The following is a 12,472-nucleotide window of genomic DNA, read 5'->3' as shown; positions in this document are numbered from 1 at the left end:
TTAAAAATTAAAAAAATTTGCATTAAAAACATTAAAAAATAAGGATTAAAAAGTTAAAAAACAGCAAGAGTTTCAGATAATTTAACATTTCTAGCTTTTTAGAAAAGAAATTATATTAAATAATTTACAAATGCAACACTGGCACCTACCTACTCTTTTTGTTTTTGCGCATGAACTTATTCCTTTCAGTTAATCCCAGCGCACATTTTCTATGTGATGATAAAGCCGTTCGTTTCGATGTTATTGCTTTAAAAATATATGTACATACATATATATGTATATATACATATAATGTATATAAAATATATATATATATAATATTTTTTTATTACTCTTCCCATTTTAGTTCCTTTCGGTGTTAAGATTTTCCGCCTCTGGCTCCACATCTTGTGCCGGTTGCGTTGAACCTTGATGCACCAAGGCATCCATTTGTTCTTTCTTGGCGCGCTTGAAGAAACCGAGCTGTAAAGTTTGGAGAAAAAACAAAATGGTTTTTATTGTTTTTGTGGAAAATTGTAAACATAGGATACATAAATAAAATCACGAGTTGTCATATAGTTGTCAATAAGAACAATAATAGATATACAGAAGAGCTTCAGAGCATAGCCTTTTAAAACGCATGGAACCAGACCAAATAATCACAGAATGCATTTGCTGGCGAAAGGTTGCCCAGAAGCAATGGATATGTTTCAGACATATGGTTTTCAATGAGCAATGAGTCCTTTCGGCATCGCCTTCTACAATTGGAACTGTAGAATTGCCGTTGTTTCCGACTTTTACCTCACAATTTTGTTTATCGAGGTTTACACTTTTGATTGAGTGAACAAAAGTTGAATAAACAAAAGTTTCGCATTTAGAGTTATGATAATCCACAAGCCATGGATTATGATGAGACGTCGTTACCTCCCCACAAAGTAACTGATTGGTGTAGCCAAAAATTGGACTTCTCGGCTGGAATTTACTCGAGATAGCTGCGGCGGTCACTTGTCCGAAACCATTTTCATAAACATATTGGCTCGCACGTCACTGTAGATAATGTCGTTTATCTTTGAAACAACATCAACACCAACAAGAGAGCGCTCGAGGGAAAAGTTTTACGGGAGGTTTATGGTCCTTTGCGCATCGGCAACGGCGAATACCGCAATCGATGAGACGATGAGCTGTACGAGATATACGGCAACATTGACATATTTTAGCTAATCAAGAGATAGCGACTACGCTGGCTATGTCATGTTGTCAGGATGCAAGAGAAAACTCCAGCTTTGAAAGAAGAGGACGACCTCCACTCCATTGGAGAGATCAGGTGTAGAAGGGCCTGGCTGCACTCGGTATATCGAATTGCCGCGAAATAGCGAAAAGAAGAAACGACTATTATTAACTCCGCTATAACCGCGTAAGTGGTGTCTAACCCCCAGTAAAGGAAAGATTAAAAATTTGGAACTCAAATTCGTAATCAGAACTCAAATACCCCAAAGATCTCTTAGCATATCAGTCGTAAATCTCTGCTTCAGACTGGTTGAGTAGTGTTACTAAAAATATTGCTTTTCCACATACATACATAAACACTCACCTTATACATGGCGTATGTCATTGCTGCCAATAACAACAGTCCACCCAATACAGCTAATATATAGACCCAGATTGGTGTGCCATAGAGCTGATGTTTCGACACAATATTATAATCTATGCTCTTACGTATCGCCAGCGTATTTTGATGCAAGTCGCCGAGTTTTTTTACATCTACGTCGATGAGTATAACGAAATATTCCCATGGTTCAATCAGAATTTGATTGATCTCTCGCAGATCGACCTGATATTTCATGCTAACGGTAAGCGGGTTTTCCGGCTTGAAAGTATGTAAACGTATGACGGCGCGCACACAAACTGTCATCTCCGGATCATGGCAGTTGAAGACTATCGTACGATTCACGGGCAGCTTACCTTTGAGATCCTCACTCAACAGTTCGTGCGACTTGACGATGCGCTCATACTGCGCTTTGGTGGCCGTGTTGGCGGCAACTTCACGTTTACGTCGTATAGACATTTGCGAGAACTTGCTGCTGTCATCGATATAATCTGGAAGTAGAGTTTGGTCAAATAATCTGTTGTGAAAACGTTTTATGGCTTTCCAACTTACAATTCTCGCTTTCGACTGGCATATCATAGAGCCCCATTGAGTCGTACGTTGTACTGATCTGTTTCTCTTTGTATATTTGTATGTTTGAGTTGATACTCGTCGTGCTGTGTGTGCTGGACGTGCTTTCAATCGCATTCATCACAAGCTGTGTATTGTTTTCAAAATAATCGATGACAACGGTTTGTGCGTCACTCACGCCCTGCATATTTATTCTATCCTTCTCCACTATTTGTATGGTGTTCGTAGTACCGGGCACCTTATATGCTACTGGTATATAGAAAACAACATCTATAGTACCGACTGTGCTGGGTCCCATGCTTTTTATCTGGCAAAATAAGAATTTAATATTAGAGAACTCCGAAATAAATGATATTTCATCTCGAGGTTCTTGGAAACTTACCTCATAATTATTGATTATTTGCGAGGTATTGCTCACTTCTTCCAGATTGATGTGTTTTGTTTTGGGTGTACTAAAAAGTGGAAAGGGATATTTTTAAACGATTTGAAAGTAATTTGTATGTTCGGAAAGATCTTGTTATCTCCGAATTAAGTAAGACGAGCGTAAAAATTTTATTCTAGTAAAGAGTTCGACAATAACTGAAGTTGTTCGACCATCCGAACTCCCGAGCTTTCGGATTCGAAAATATTTCCATGGACACGGAAGACTTTCCATATATTTAGACCAATATTGTCATATTGTTGGAATAAATATTTCCATATAGGTGGCTACTTTTCTCAGACATATTTGCCATACTAAGCTTTCGTAAGCCCCTATTGTTTGATACTCATATTGTAATAATTTCATATATAACTTTGTGAAAAAGTGGCAACTTTGTCAAAAAAATAATTCTCCAAAAAGCTCTGCTAGCGTTCTTTGATTGGATCCGCATGGCAATTTGTTATTTATTTTTTAAATTATTATCGAACTTCAAAAACAATATTTTATTCTCTTCCATAGTTTTTGGTCGATATTCCGAAATCAAAAATCAGAGTACTTAGTCATTATTTCAAAAACTTCGGACTTTCCACACTTATAACTGTTAAAACTTGAACACTACTTACCCAACAACATCGATTTCCGTGAATTCACCCAGTGTTACAACATCGGTCGCAACATTATTGGCATCATTCGCCTCTTTCCCGGTACTGAAGACTTTCGCCGTCAATACCATTGCTTTGCCCGATATACTCGACACATCGAAAGTAACGGTAAATGAAGTTGTGGCGCCTTTTGCCATCGACACATCATTACTCTTCAAATCACATTCTAAGTAGTCATTTTCTTTGGGACGGCAGGTTCCTGGTATCTTCGCGAATGGCATGTGATTCGATGAAGTGAAACTGATTTGAGGTAGATAAGCGGTCTCACCGTGATTCGTTATGTCATAGGTAACGGAAAGCGTACGACTACTGCCGAGTATGTAAGTGTGACTGTAAATGGCGTTAAATTACTGTTAATATTACATTTGCATTTAGTATTTAAAAGGACACTCACTTCAAGTCCCGACTCTTAACTTCCAGGTCGGCTACACAAATGTCAGAGCTGCAGCCAGTGCTAAAGATAATTTTTTCTCGATATATAGACGGTTCGGCGGGATCAACGGCGGCACATTTATCGCAGAAAGCTGTGAATAAAGTGAGTAGGGGTTAAGCTGAGAATAATTTGTGAGTTTTGGGCGAACAAATAAAAAATTTACAAACTCTAAGATTTCCCTGAATGTTCGATATATTCTTATGGGAGGATATAGCTTAAGATATCGCTTTGTCCGTTTAAACTGAGAGAAAAAAAAATTCTCATTCCCTTTTGTCTTACAAGTACCACTACAGTTGCCAAACCAATGATCACCTGGATCTCTTTACTCACCTTCCGTTTTCGGCACACCATTAATTAGTTCGTAATGCATATCCAACTCGATCGGCTTGAATATATCCGCCACATTCGTGTATACTTCACAGTCGAACGTACGACATTGTTCCTGCAAGCCCGCCGAAACATTAAAACTGATCTCATTCGTGCGCGTCTGTATGAACTTGGCGCGCTTGACTTGCGAATCTACGACAATGCGTATGGCCAAGTCCTGGCCGGTCAACTGTGTGGATGTGGTGCTGATTTTATAGCAGGCCGTGATTTTGAATGAATTTTGATCGGTTTTAATTTCACGAGTTGCCGACTTGACAGTAGCGTGTATCTTAACAACTGGATAGGCACGATAGACGAAAACCGCTTCGGCATTCGGTGCACCGATGGCAAAATCATTGAAGCCGTTGCGATCGATATCGACGCCCTTGGAGAGACCGTGGCCGAACATGTGCTCACCATATTTGCTGCTCACCGACTCTGGCGCATCCAGACGTTGGCTGTGCTCTTCGCGTAAACCGCTACTGCTGCCGAGATAGACAAAGACTGCGCCATTACCGGTGAATGGTGCACCAACTGCGATATCTGTGTAGGAGAAGCGACTAAATTATATGCCACTGTTAATACAGAGGAATATATTTAAGACACAAACCATTGAAGCCATCATGATTGATATCACCCAAGCGGCTGAGGGTCGTACCGAAACGTGCCTTGCCTTGCACCGGCGATATGATAAGTTTTCTTTCGAAATTGAACTGTAAGTGAGTGAATATATTATTATTTTTCTAGGCTATATATTTCTAAGTTGTCGTGTACACTTACATTTCCCTTGTTCAGAAACACATAGATGGCACCGTTATCGAAGTAGTTCGTTGACGAGTATTGTGGCGCTGAGATTACCACATCGGTAAGTCCATCACCATTAAGATCCTCAGTAATCAGTGAGTAACCGAAATATTCACCAAACTTCTCACCACGAAACACATAGATACGCTTCAATTTGAGCAGACTGTCTTCAGAGTATTTATACAAATAGGCCTGTTGTCGAAAGGGTTATTGACTATTAAAGATTGCCACGCAAACATCTTAACATTAACTGCTACTCACCTCGCCTGACTGCAGGTTGGCTTGCGGCGCTGAAGCTACATAAAACAGCTCAGTTTCGTCGTTGCTATCAAAGTAACCCGAACCCACAGCATAACCGAAATACGAATCATTTTGTAATTCCCCAGTATCCAACGTATATTGGCCGGAAAATTCAAGATCTCGTATTACACGCTTTCTGGACAGACTGCTTGTATCACGTCGACTTAGTGTGGGATCCTCTTCGAACCGCTTGCGACAATGTATCGTCGAACCACGCCACGTATTTATGCCAGGCGCACCAATGACGAACTCCTCATTATTATCTGTGACGTGCGCACTCAAACCCTCCTCGGCAAGCATATAATAGTAAATTCGATGACCATTAATTTGTCTCATTTGATCCGACTTGAGTCTTAAAGGTGAAATTCTTTGCACATTTTTAGGATTATCGTCCAGCGTATCGGCAACCCAGTAGCACACGCCATTCATTATATAATCACTAATGGTTGGCGATAGAAAACGTGGTGCGCATATAAGCAGTTTATCGGTATCCTTTGTGCCGCCGTCCATGGCGCCGCCTAGCCACTGATTGTTGCGCGCCTCGCTATCGTAGGTGTACGAGTCAGGTCGCTCGACTGTGAAGTTGCCTTTGTCATCTATGACATATGGATTGCATGTGGAAGTCGGTGACAGCGAACACCGATATATGGCACCAGTTTCATTGACATTTCGCTGCGCCGGTAGTGTGGACTGAGCGCGTGGCGCACCAACAATTATGCTAGAAAGATTCAAATTAGATAAATTTAGGTTAGAAACAGCGGGTATATAGTATATGAAAGCAAAAAGAGATTGACACGACTCTCGCATGATCTGTCAGAAAAGGCTACTGAAAAGGTAGATTCCATCTCTCTAAAATTCTTTTTGTGTAATAAACCGAAAGTTATTTCTCTTTAAGGCACGAGTATTACTAAAAGTGTGATTTATCAAAAATCGTATCCCCGTGCAGTTGAAGTCTGGACAAAAAAGTATGGTTAAGCCACTACATTTGATTTATACCACTTGTTTGATCGATTCGCCACTGTCTATATAACGTGATGCAATAATAACGATCTTGGACTGAGCTTGAGACCTCTCAAGTCGCATGTTATGACAAATCGTTTGGGAATAGCGAATGGAGTATCCAATATTTATCAGCCAAATTTCCTCAACGATCTATTTTTATCAGTCTCTTCTTCAGTTTCCAGTTTATGTATGGAATCATGTCTTCGCACGCACTCTTTTATGTGAGTTAAATATTTAACAGTTAGAAACACTTCAAATGATTGGCGTTAGTTTGTATTACAGCGATTGGTCATTGCTATGAAATTAATTAATCACATCGAGTAAAATTCTTGTGGCTGAATAACAAACATACCGAGTAAACGAAGACGAGAGAGAAGTTAGTTTTTTTGTTCGGAGGAAAAATTAGTATAATTTTTTGAACGAAAATTGTTGGCATGACCTCATGAACTGCACCGAAAAGATCAAAACCGCACATAATTCATATATGTACATAGATACATTTATACGAAAATATTATAATATCTAAATCAAGATGCACGAAGAGTACTGAGACGTAATTTTTGTCGCCTTTAAAAATATAAGTGTGTAGGTTTCCGTGAATTTTCTGCGAATGTCATAAATCAAAAACAACGAGTGATAAGAACAAAAAACATATGTTGAGATCAAAAAGCTTACTAAGCAATATAAATGAATCGAGGATATAGACAATTATTTTGAAGCTAGCTGATCGAGTCTGGGAAATCATAAGTTTGCAAAAAGCTCCGAAAAGCATCCACAGCAATATACATATTTAAATACAAATAATGCACAGTTCCCTAAAAAAAGTTTCAAATGGGAAATATCTGAAGGTACGATTCATTAAAGAAGCGGCAAATATTTGCTTTCATACCTATAGAACTTTCAGATTTATAACAGCTACGCAATTTGTATGTCTACTTCCAAACTAGATACGGCTAACTTTAGAGTAGGAAGCTCTTGCTAAATCGTCGACTGAGTTTAAGCGATTTCTTAACTTATTCGATAGCCTTTCCGACTTCTCTAAAAGAGTAATGCTGGGAACACGATTAGAGGGTGGTAAATAGCAAAACTATTAGAAAAAAGCTTACGTTGCCTTGCTTGCAGTAAACCTATGACATTCTAAAGCCGACCTCAAAGATTTCATAGGTATAGATGTTATTTGAAATCTGACAGTTTGAAAATGATTGCGGTCGAAACGTCTAAAAGATATATAGCGGTTAACATAACCCCTACTCAATCAAATCTGTCCTTAAAGTTAAACGCTAGTTTTTTGCGATAAATTAAAAGCCTTTATTAATCAAGACCAGTTGTTCGAAAAGCTCAGAATCTTATCAAAAGACATAAATACAAACAAAGATTGTTGAATAGAGCTCTCCAAATGCCCCTCCATAATTATCGATTAGTTATCTTATGAGATTCAAACTTTTTATACCCTAAGCAGGTTATATTAAGTTTGCCACGAAGTTTGTAAGACCTAGATAATAATGTCGGAGACTCTGTAAAGTCCATACATATAAATAATGCGATCAAAATCCAGCAGAGGTGACAAGTCTATTACCCCCCGGCTGACACACAGATGGCGCCACAAGAATTAAATCCATATGATTTTTAGTTAGCTCTAATCTTCAAAAAGCGCGTGTATAAATTCGACAGCTGTCGAATTCTTAGTTTGTGAATTATATCATTTTGAGTGATGCAACTTATTGTGGAATGAAGAAAACGGATATTCGCGGATATTAAAATATTGCTTTTTGAAGGGGAAAAATACAGTTGAAGCAAAACTTTGGCTTGATGACGAGTTTCCGGACTCTACCCCAGGAAAATCAACCATCAAGGATTGGTATGCTAAGTTTACAACTGGTGAAATAAGCACCGAAACCGGTGAACGCAGTGGTCGCCCGTCAAAAACATCAAAATAGTTCATAAATATTATAATTTTGGTTGATCTTAAAGTGAAGTTCTTCAAAGTAGCAGTCACTCTAAATATATGAGTTGAATGTGTACATCATATCATTCAGGAATCTTTTGGGATGAGAAAGCTACATATGTACAAAGTGGGTGCTGCGCGAGCTCACTTTTGCCCAAACAAACGACGAGTTGATGATTCGGAGCAGGGTTTGGATATGTTCAAGCATAATAAACCCGAATTTTTCCATCGACATGTGATAATAGATGAACCCGTTCCAAAGCGTGGAAAAATGCAACAGTCGGCTGTTATGGTTATGACGTCTGTATTTGTGACGCGCATGACTACCTTCATAAATGAAATATCGGGTGATTTTTTTGAGGTTAGGATTTTCATGCATTAGTATTTGACAGATCACGTGGGATTTCAGACATGGTGTCAAAGAGAAAGATGCTCAGTATGCTTTGACATTTCATCATGAATAGACTTACTAACGAGCAACGCTTGCAAATCATTGAATTTTATTAATGAATTGAATGTGTTTCGCGCTTTACGTCCGATTTATGGTGTACATAATCGACCAAGTGAGCAAACAATTAATGCGATTGTGACCAAGTTTCGCACTCAGTTTACTTTATTGGACATAAAACCAACCACACGAATGCGTACAGTGCGTACAGAAGAGAATATTGCGTCTGTTTCTGAGAGTGTGGCTGAAGACCGTGAAATGTCGATTCGTCGCCGTTCGCAGCAATTGGGTTTGTGTTATTCGACCACATGGAAGATTTTCACGCATGCTAACAAACTTTTTGTTGCCAAAAATGGAAGAACTGAACTTGGTTGACATGTGGTTTCAACAAGATGGCGCTACATGCCACACAGCTCGCGATTCTGTGGGGCTACGTCAAGTAAAGTCTACAGAAATAAGCCAGCAACTATTCCAGCTTTGGAAGACAACATTTCCGAAGAAATTCGGGCTATTCCGGCCGAAATGCTCGAAAAAGTTGCCCAAAATTGGACTTTCCGAATGGACCACCTAAGACGCAGCCGCGGTCAACATTTAAATGAAATTATCTTCAAAAAGTAAATGTCATGAACCAATCTAACGTTTCAAATAAAGAACCGATGAGATTTTGCAAATTTTATGCGTTTTTTTTTTAAAAAAAGTTATCAAGCTCTTAAAAAATCACCCGATACAATCAACAGTGGTAATGGACCGTAGAAAAAGAAAGTACTGGGAAGAAATTTTCGTCGAATGAAGAGGTGATCGCCGAAACTGAGTCCCATTTTGAAGCAAAAGACAAATCGCAGTACAAAAATGCTTTCGAAAAGGGTCGCCTTGAAGGGAATTACGTTGAATAAAAAAAAAACTGATTTTGGCAAAAACAACTTTTGAATTCATATATTATAGAAAACTTTTTTATTGAGCAATATATTTTCCTCAAATTTGGAATGGTTTATAGCCCAAAGCATTGTAGCAATCTCCGAGCGTATTATTCATATCAACATGGAAAAATTTAATTGTTAAAATGGAAATAAAATTTTATGAGCTATTAAAAGTTCAGACCTCTGCTCTATGTTATTTACCCGTTATGCCTAAATTGTATGATATATTATGTATGCTATTCATGACAGCTGTCATACTCATTAAATACGATATTGATGAGCCCGAACACACCTGAAATTGCAATAATTTTTGCAAATCGATGTGGTTTACTAATCAATGCCGATATGTACAACATTTTATATATTATATAATTGCAAAATATTCTATAAAACATTGCACATATTTATTTATATCACATAGAGGCTATACTGCGTTAGGGCGTTGCCTATTTACTTATCCTTAAAGCCACAGATATGGCTAACATTGCAAAATTCACCGTTATTTACCAATATTTCTATATATTTCCACAAATGCATAGCGGTAATGTTCTTGGTAAAGGCAAAACGTAGTCTAATCTTATCACCTTATTTATATCTCACTTTGGCACCGTTACTGAAGGTGGCCGATAACGATAGATTTTTATTAATTTCAATATTTTTTCGCTTCGTATTTGTGAACGATGAATACATTCCATTGTGATCCGTAATGTGAGTATACTATACTTAATCATATGCCGGTGTGTTGATATATTTTTTTTTAATTCTAAAATAGTTGAAAATCTAAAAAAGCGGCACACTGAGCTACTCCAGGTGTACATAAGTATATGTATATAAGTATGTACATAGCGAACTTCAAGTGTGTGCTTCAATGCTGTGGAGACAACAGTCACAACCCATTTATTGTTATTTCGCTTTTATCAATCTACCGAGTGTGTTTATTTAACTATGACTTCATCTCTTATTTGGTGTGCGAGTTTATCTATGTACATATGTACATATAAACAGGCATACATACGCGTTTTGGCAAATATTTAGGAACTCAATTTTATTCACTTTTAGTTAATATTTTCCAAGATTTTAGTCTTCAGACTATTTTTCTCATATTTATGGATTTTTTTGTGAGTAAAACATAGATTTAGAGTAACTTCTGAAACAATCGTCGTATATACATATGTAAATTTTATTTCAAACGTTCCTCGGTAGGCGGTTTTTGATTTGGAAAACGAACAAATAAAAATTGCAAAACCTTTTTGAAAGTTATTCAAAACTATAGATTACTCGTCAAGTCTTTATTTCACAGCTATCCTATGATAACCTATGAAGACCGAAGCCTATTCGGAATCATAAAACCAAAAATGTTAATATGTAACCGGCATGTGGTTAGTTTTAAATCTTACTATGACTAGCTGAGTTACTAAGCTTTCAGAGCAACAAGCTCATTGAAGACCTATCAAAACGATGCTTCATCAAAAAGTTTTGTGGTCGCCCGTCCCGCATGAAGCGCGAAAATTTCTTCTTCAGCGGTATCTTAAGACCATCTCTGAGGTTAGATATCGGATGCGGAGTACATTCTACTACCATGAGTGAGATCTTGTTGGCTACCCTCTGCTGGGAATGTGGGAAAATTATGGCATTCTCAATTTTCAGAAAAGTGTTATATTCAATGCTCCTAATCCATATACAGTGTATACAGGTCAATATTCTCCGTGATATTTGCGGTTGGGGAATTTGTGGTTTTGAAGTAAGAAGTTGTTTTTTATGCAAAAAAAACTGGCACAATTCCATTCTCATACAATTTTTTCGGAGAGTACACCAATGCCATATTTCGTGAAGCAAAGTTTTTGTATGGGAGCTATACTACTTCGGGCAAAAAACAGTAAGTCTTCTCTATTTTTGCTTCGTACGAAAACCCATTTGTCGAAATATTTTTCTTTCGAGGTTCTAGGACTGTCAGTAATACTTGTGCCAAATGTCACATGAAAATAATAATAATTCTTAGTGTCTAGCATGCTTGGCTTTCCGAAGTACATAGTCATTCGGCGATTTTTACGATGAGTGAAGTTATTCAAAAAAGAAGTAAAACTAAATTTTTTATGCAGATTCAAATTTCGGGTGAAGAAATGTTTATAATGTAGGGAAATTTCTTTGGTGATAGTTTTTTATTGCGAGTAAGTGTTTTTGATTGGTACAAAATATTCAAAGACGGTCGAGAACGCGTTGCCGACGAACCACATCCAGGACGATCATCGGCACCAATTATTGATCAACACGTCAATAAAATAAAGGAATTGGTGCTTGAGAATCGACGCTGAACAGTCAGAGATCTTACTGGCATCGTTGAAATATCGGATGAATCAGCAAAAACCATTTTGAAAGGTGATTTGGTCATCACAGCGACACGTTAATGACTGTTTAACAACGATTTCCGACTGCCACGATGTCATGAAACGTATTATTACTGGCGATGAGTCTTGGATCTATGCTTACGATCCGGAAACGGACGATGAATCGCCCAAATGTCGTGTCAAAAGTGAGCCGATGCCGAAGAAAAAACGTAAAAACAAACTCAGACAGTCGCTCCGGGGAATCCATTTTAAGTCAATTGAAAACATTAAACGTGAATCGCTACGCGCATTGAAGTCGATTCCGGAAATTGACTTTAACAACTGTTTCGAGGATTGGAAAAACTTTGGCACAAGTGTATTGGAGTCAAGCGGGATGAAAAAGTTTTTGAAGGACAAATTAAGAATTTTGAAGTTATGAAGAAAGTCTTATTATTTTTATATCCTGAATAGGGTATATTAAGTTTGTCAAGAAGTTTGTAACACCCAGAAGGAAGGGTCGGAGACCCTATAAAGTGTATATATAAATGATCAGTATGTCGAGCTGAGTCTATTTGGCCATGTCCGTCTGTCTGTATATATACGAACTAGTCCCTCAGTTTTTAAGATTTCGTTTTGAAATTTTGAAAACGGCATTTTCTCTACAAGAAGCTTCTCATTTGTTGGAAGCACCGATA

General features: G+C 37.9%; 1 protein-coding gene across 2 annotated transcripts in view; it reads right to left on the bottom strand.

Annotated features, from left to right (window-relative positions):
- LOC120771778 (integrin alpha-PS3-like) overlaps window positions 1–12,472 on the bottom strand; it is a 44,070-nt gene continuing 31,598 nt past the window's right edge. For both annotated transcript variants that reach the window (XM_040099968.1, XM_040099969.1), the window contains exons 2-11: window positions 5,103–5,859; window positions 4,818–5,033; window positions 4,648–4,750; window positions 4,002–4,580; window positions 3,633–3,762; window positions 3,200–3,568; window positions 2,538–2,607; window positions 2,138–2,462; window positions 1,571–2,076; window positions 1–462 (exon numbers count right to left, since the gene is read on the bottom strand). In XM_040099968.1, coding sequence (XP_039955902.1) covers window positions 343–462; window positions 1,571–2,076; window positions 2,138–2,462; window positions 2,538–2,607; window positions 3,200–3,568; window positions 3,633–3,762; window positions 4,002–4,580; window positions 4,648–4,750; window positions 4,818–5,033; window positions 5,103–5,859 — 3,175 coding nt within the window. In that variant the 3' untranslated portion in view covers window positions 1–342. The remainder of the gene's footprint in view (window positions 463–1,570; window positions 2,077–2,137; window positions 2,463–2,537; window positions 2,608–3,199; window positions 3,569–3,632; window positions 3,763–4,001; window positions 4,581–4,647; window positions 4,751–4,817; window positions 5,034–5,102; window positions 5,860–12,472) is intronic.

The sequence above is a fragment of the Bactrocera tryoni genome, chromosome 3 (genome assembly GCF_016617805.1).
Source record: "Bactrocera tryoni isolate S06 chromosome 3, CSIRO_BtryS06_freeze2, whole genome shotgun sequence".
NCBI classification, from domain to species: Eukaryota; Metazoa; Arthropoda; class Insecta; order Diptera; family Tephritidae; genus Bactrocera; species Bactrocera tryoni.
This window is presented reverse-complemented; position numbering and strand designations above follow the sequence as displayed.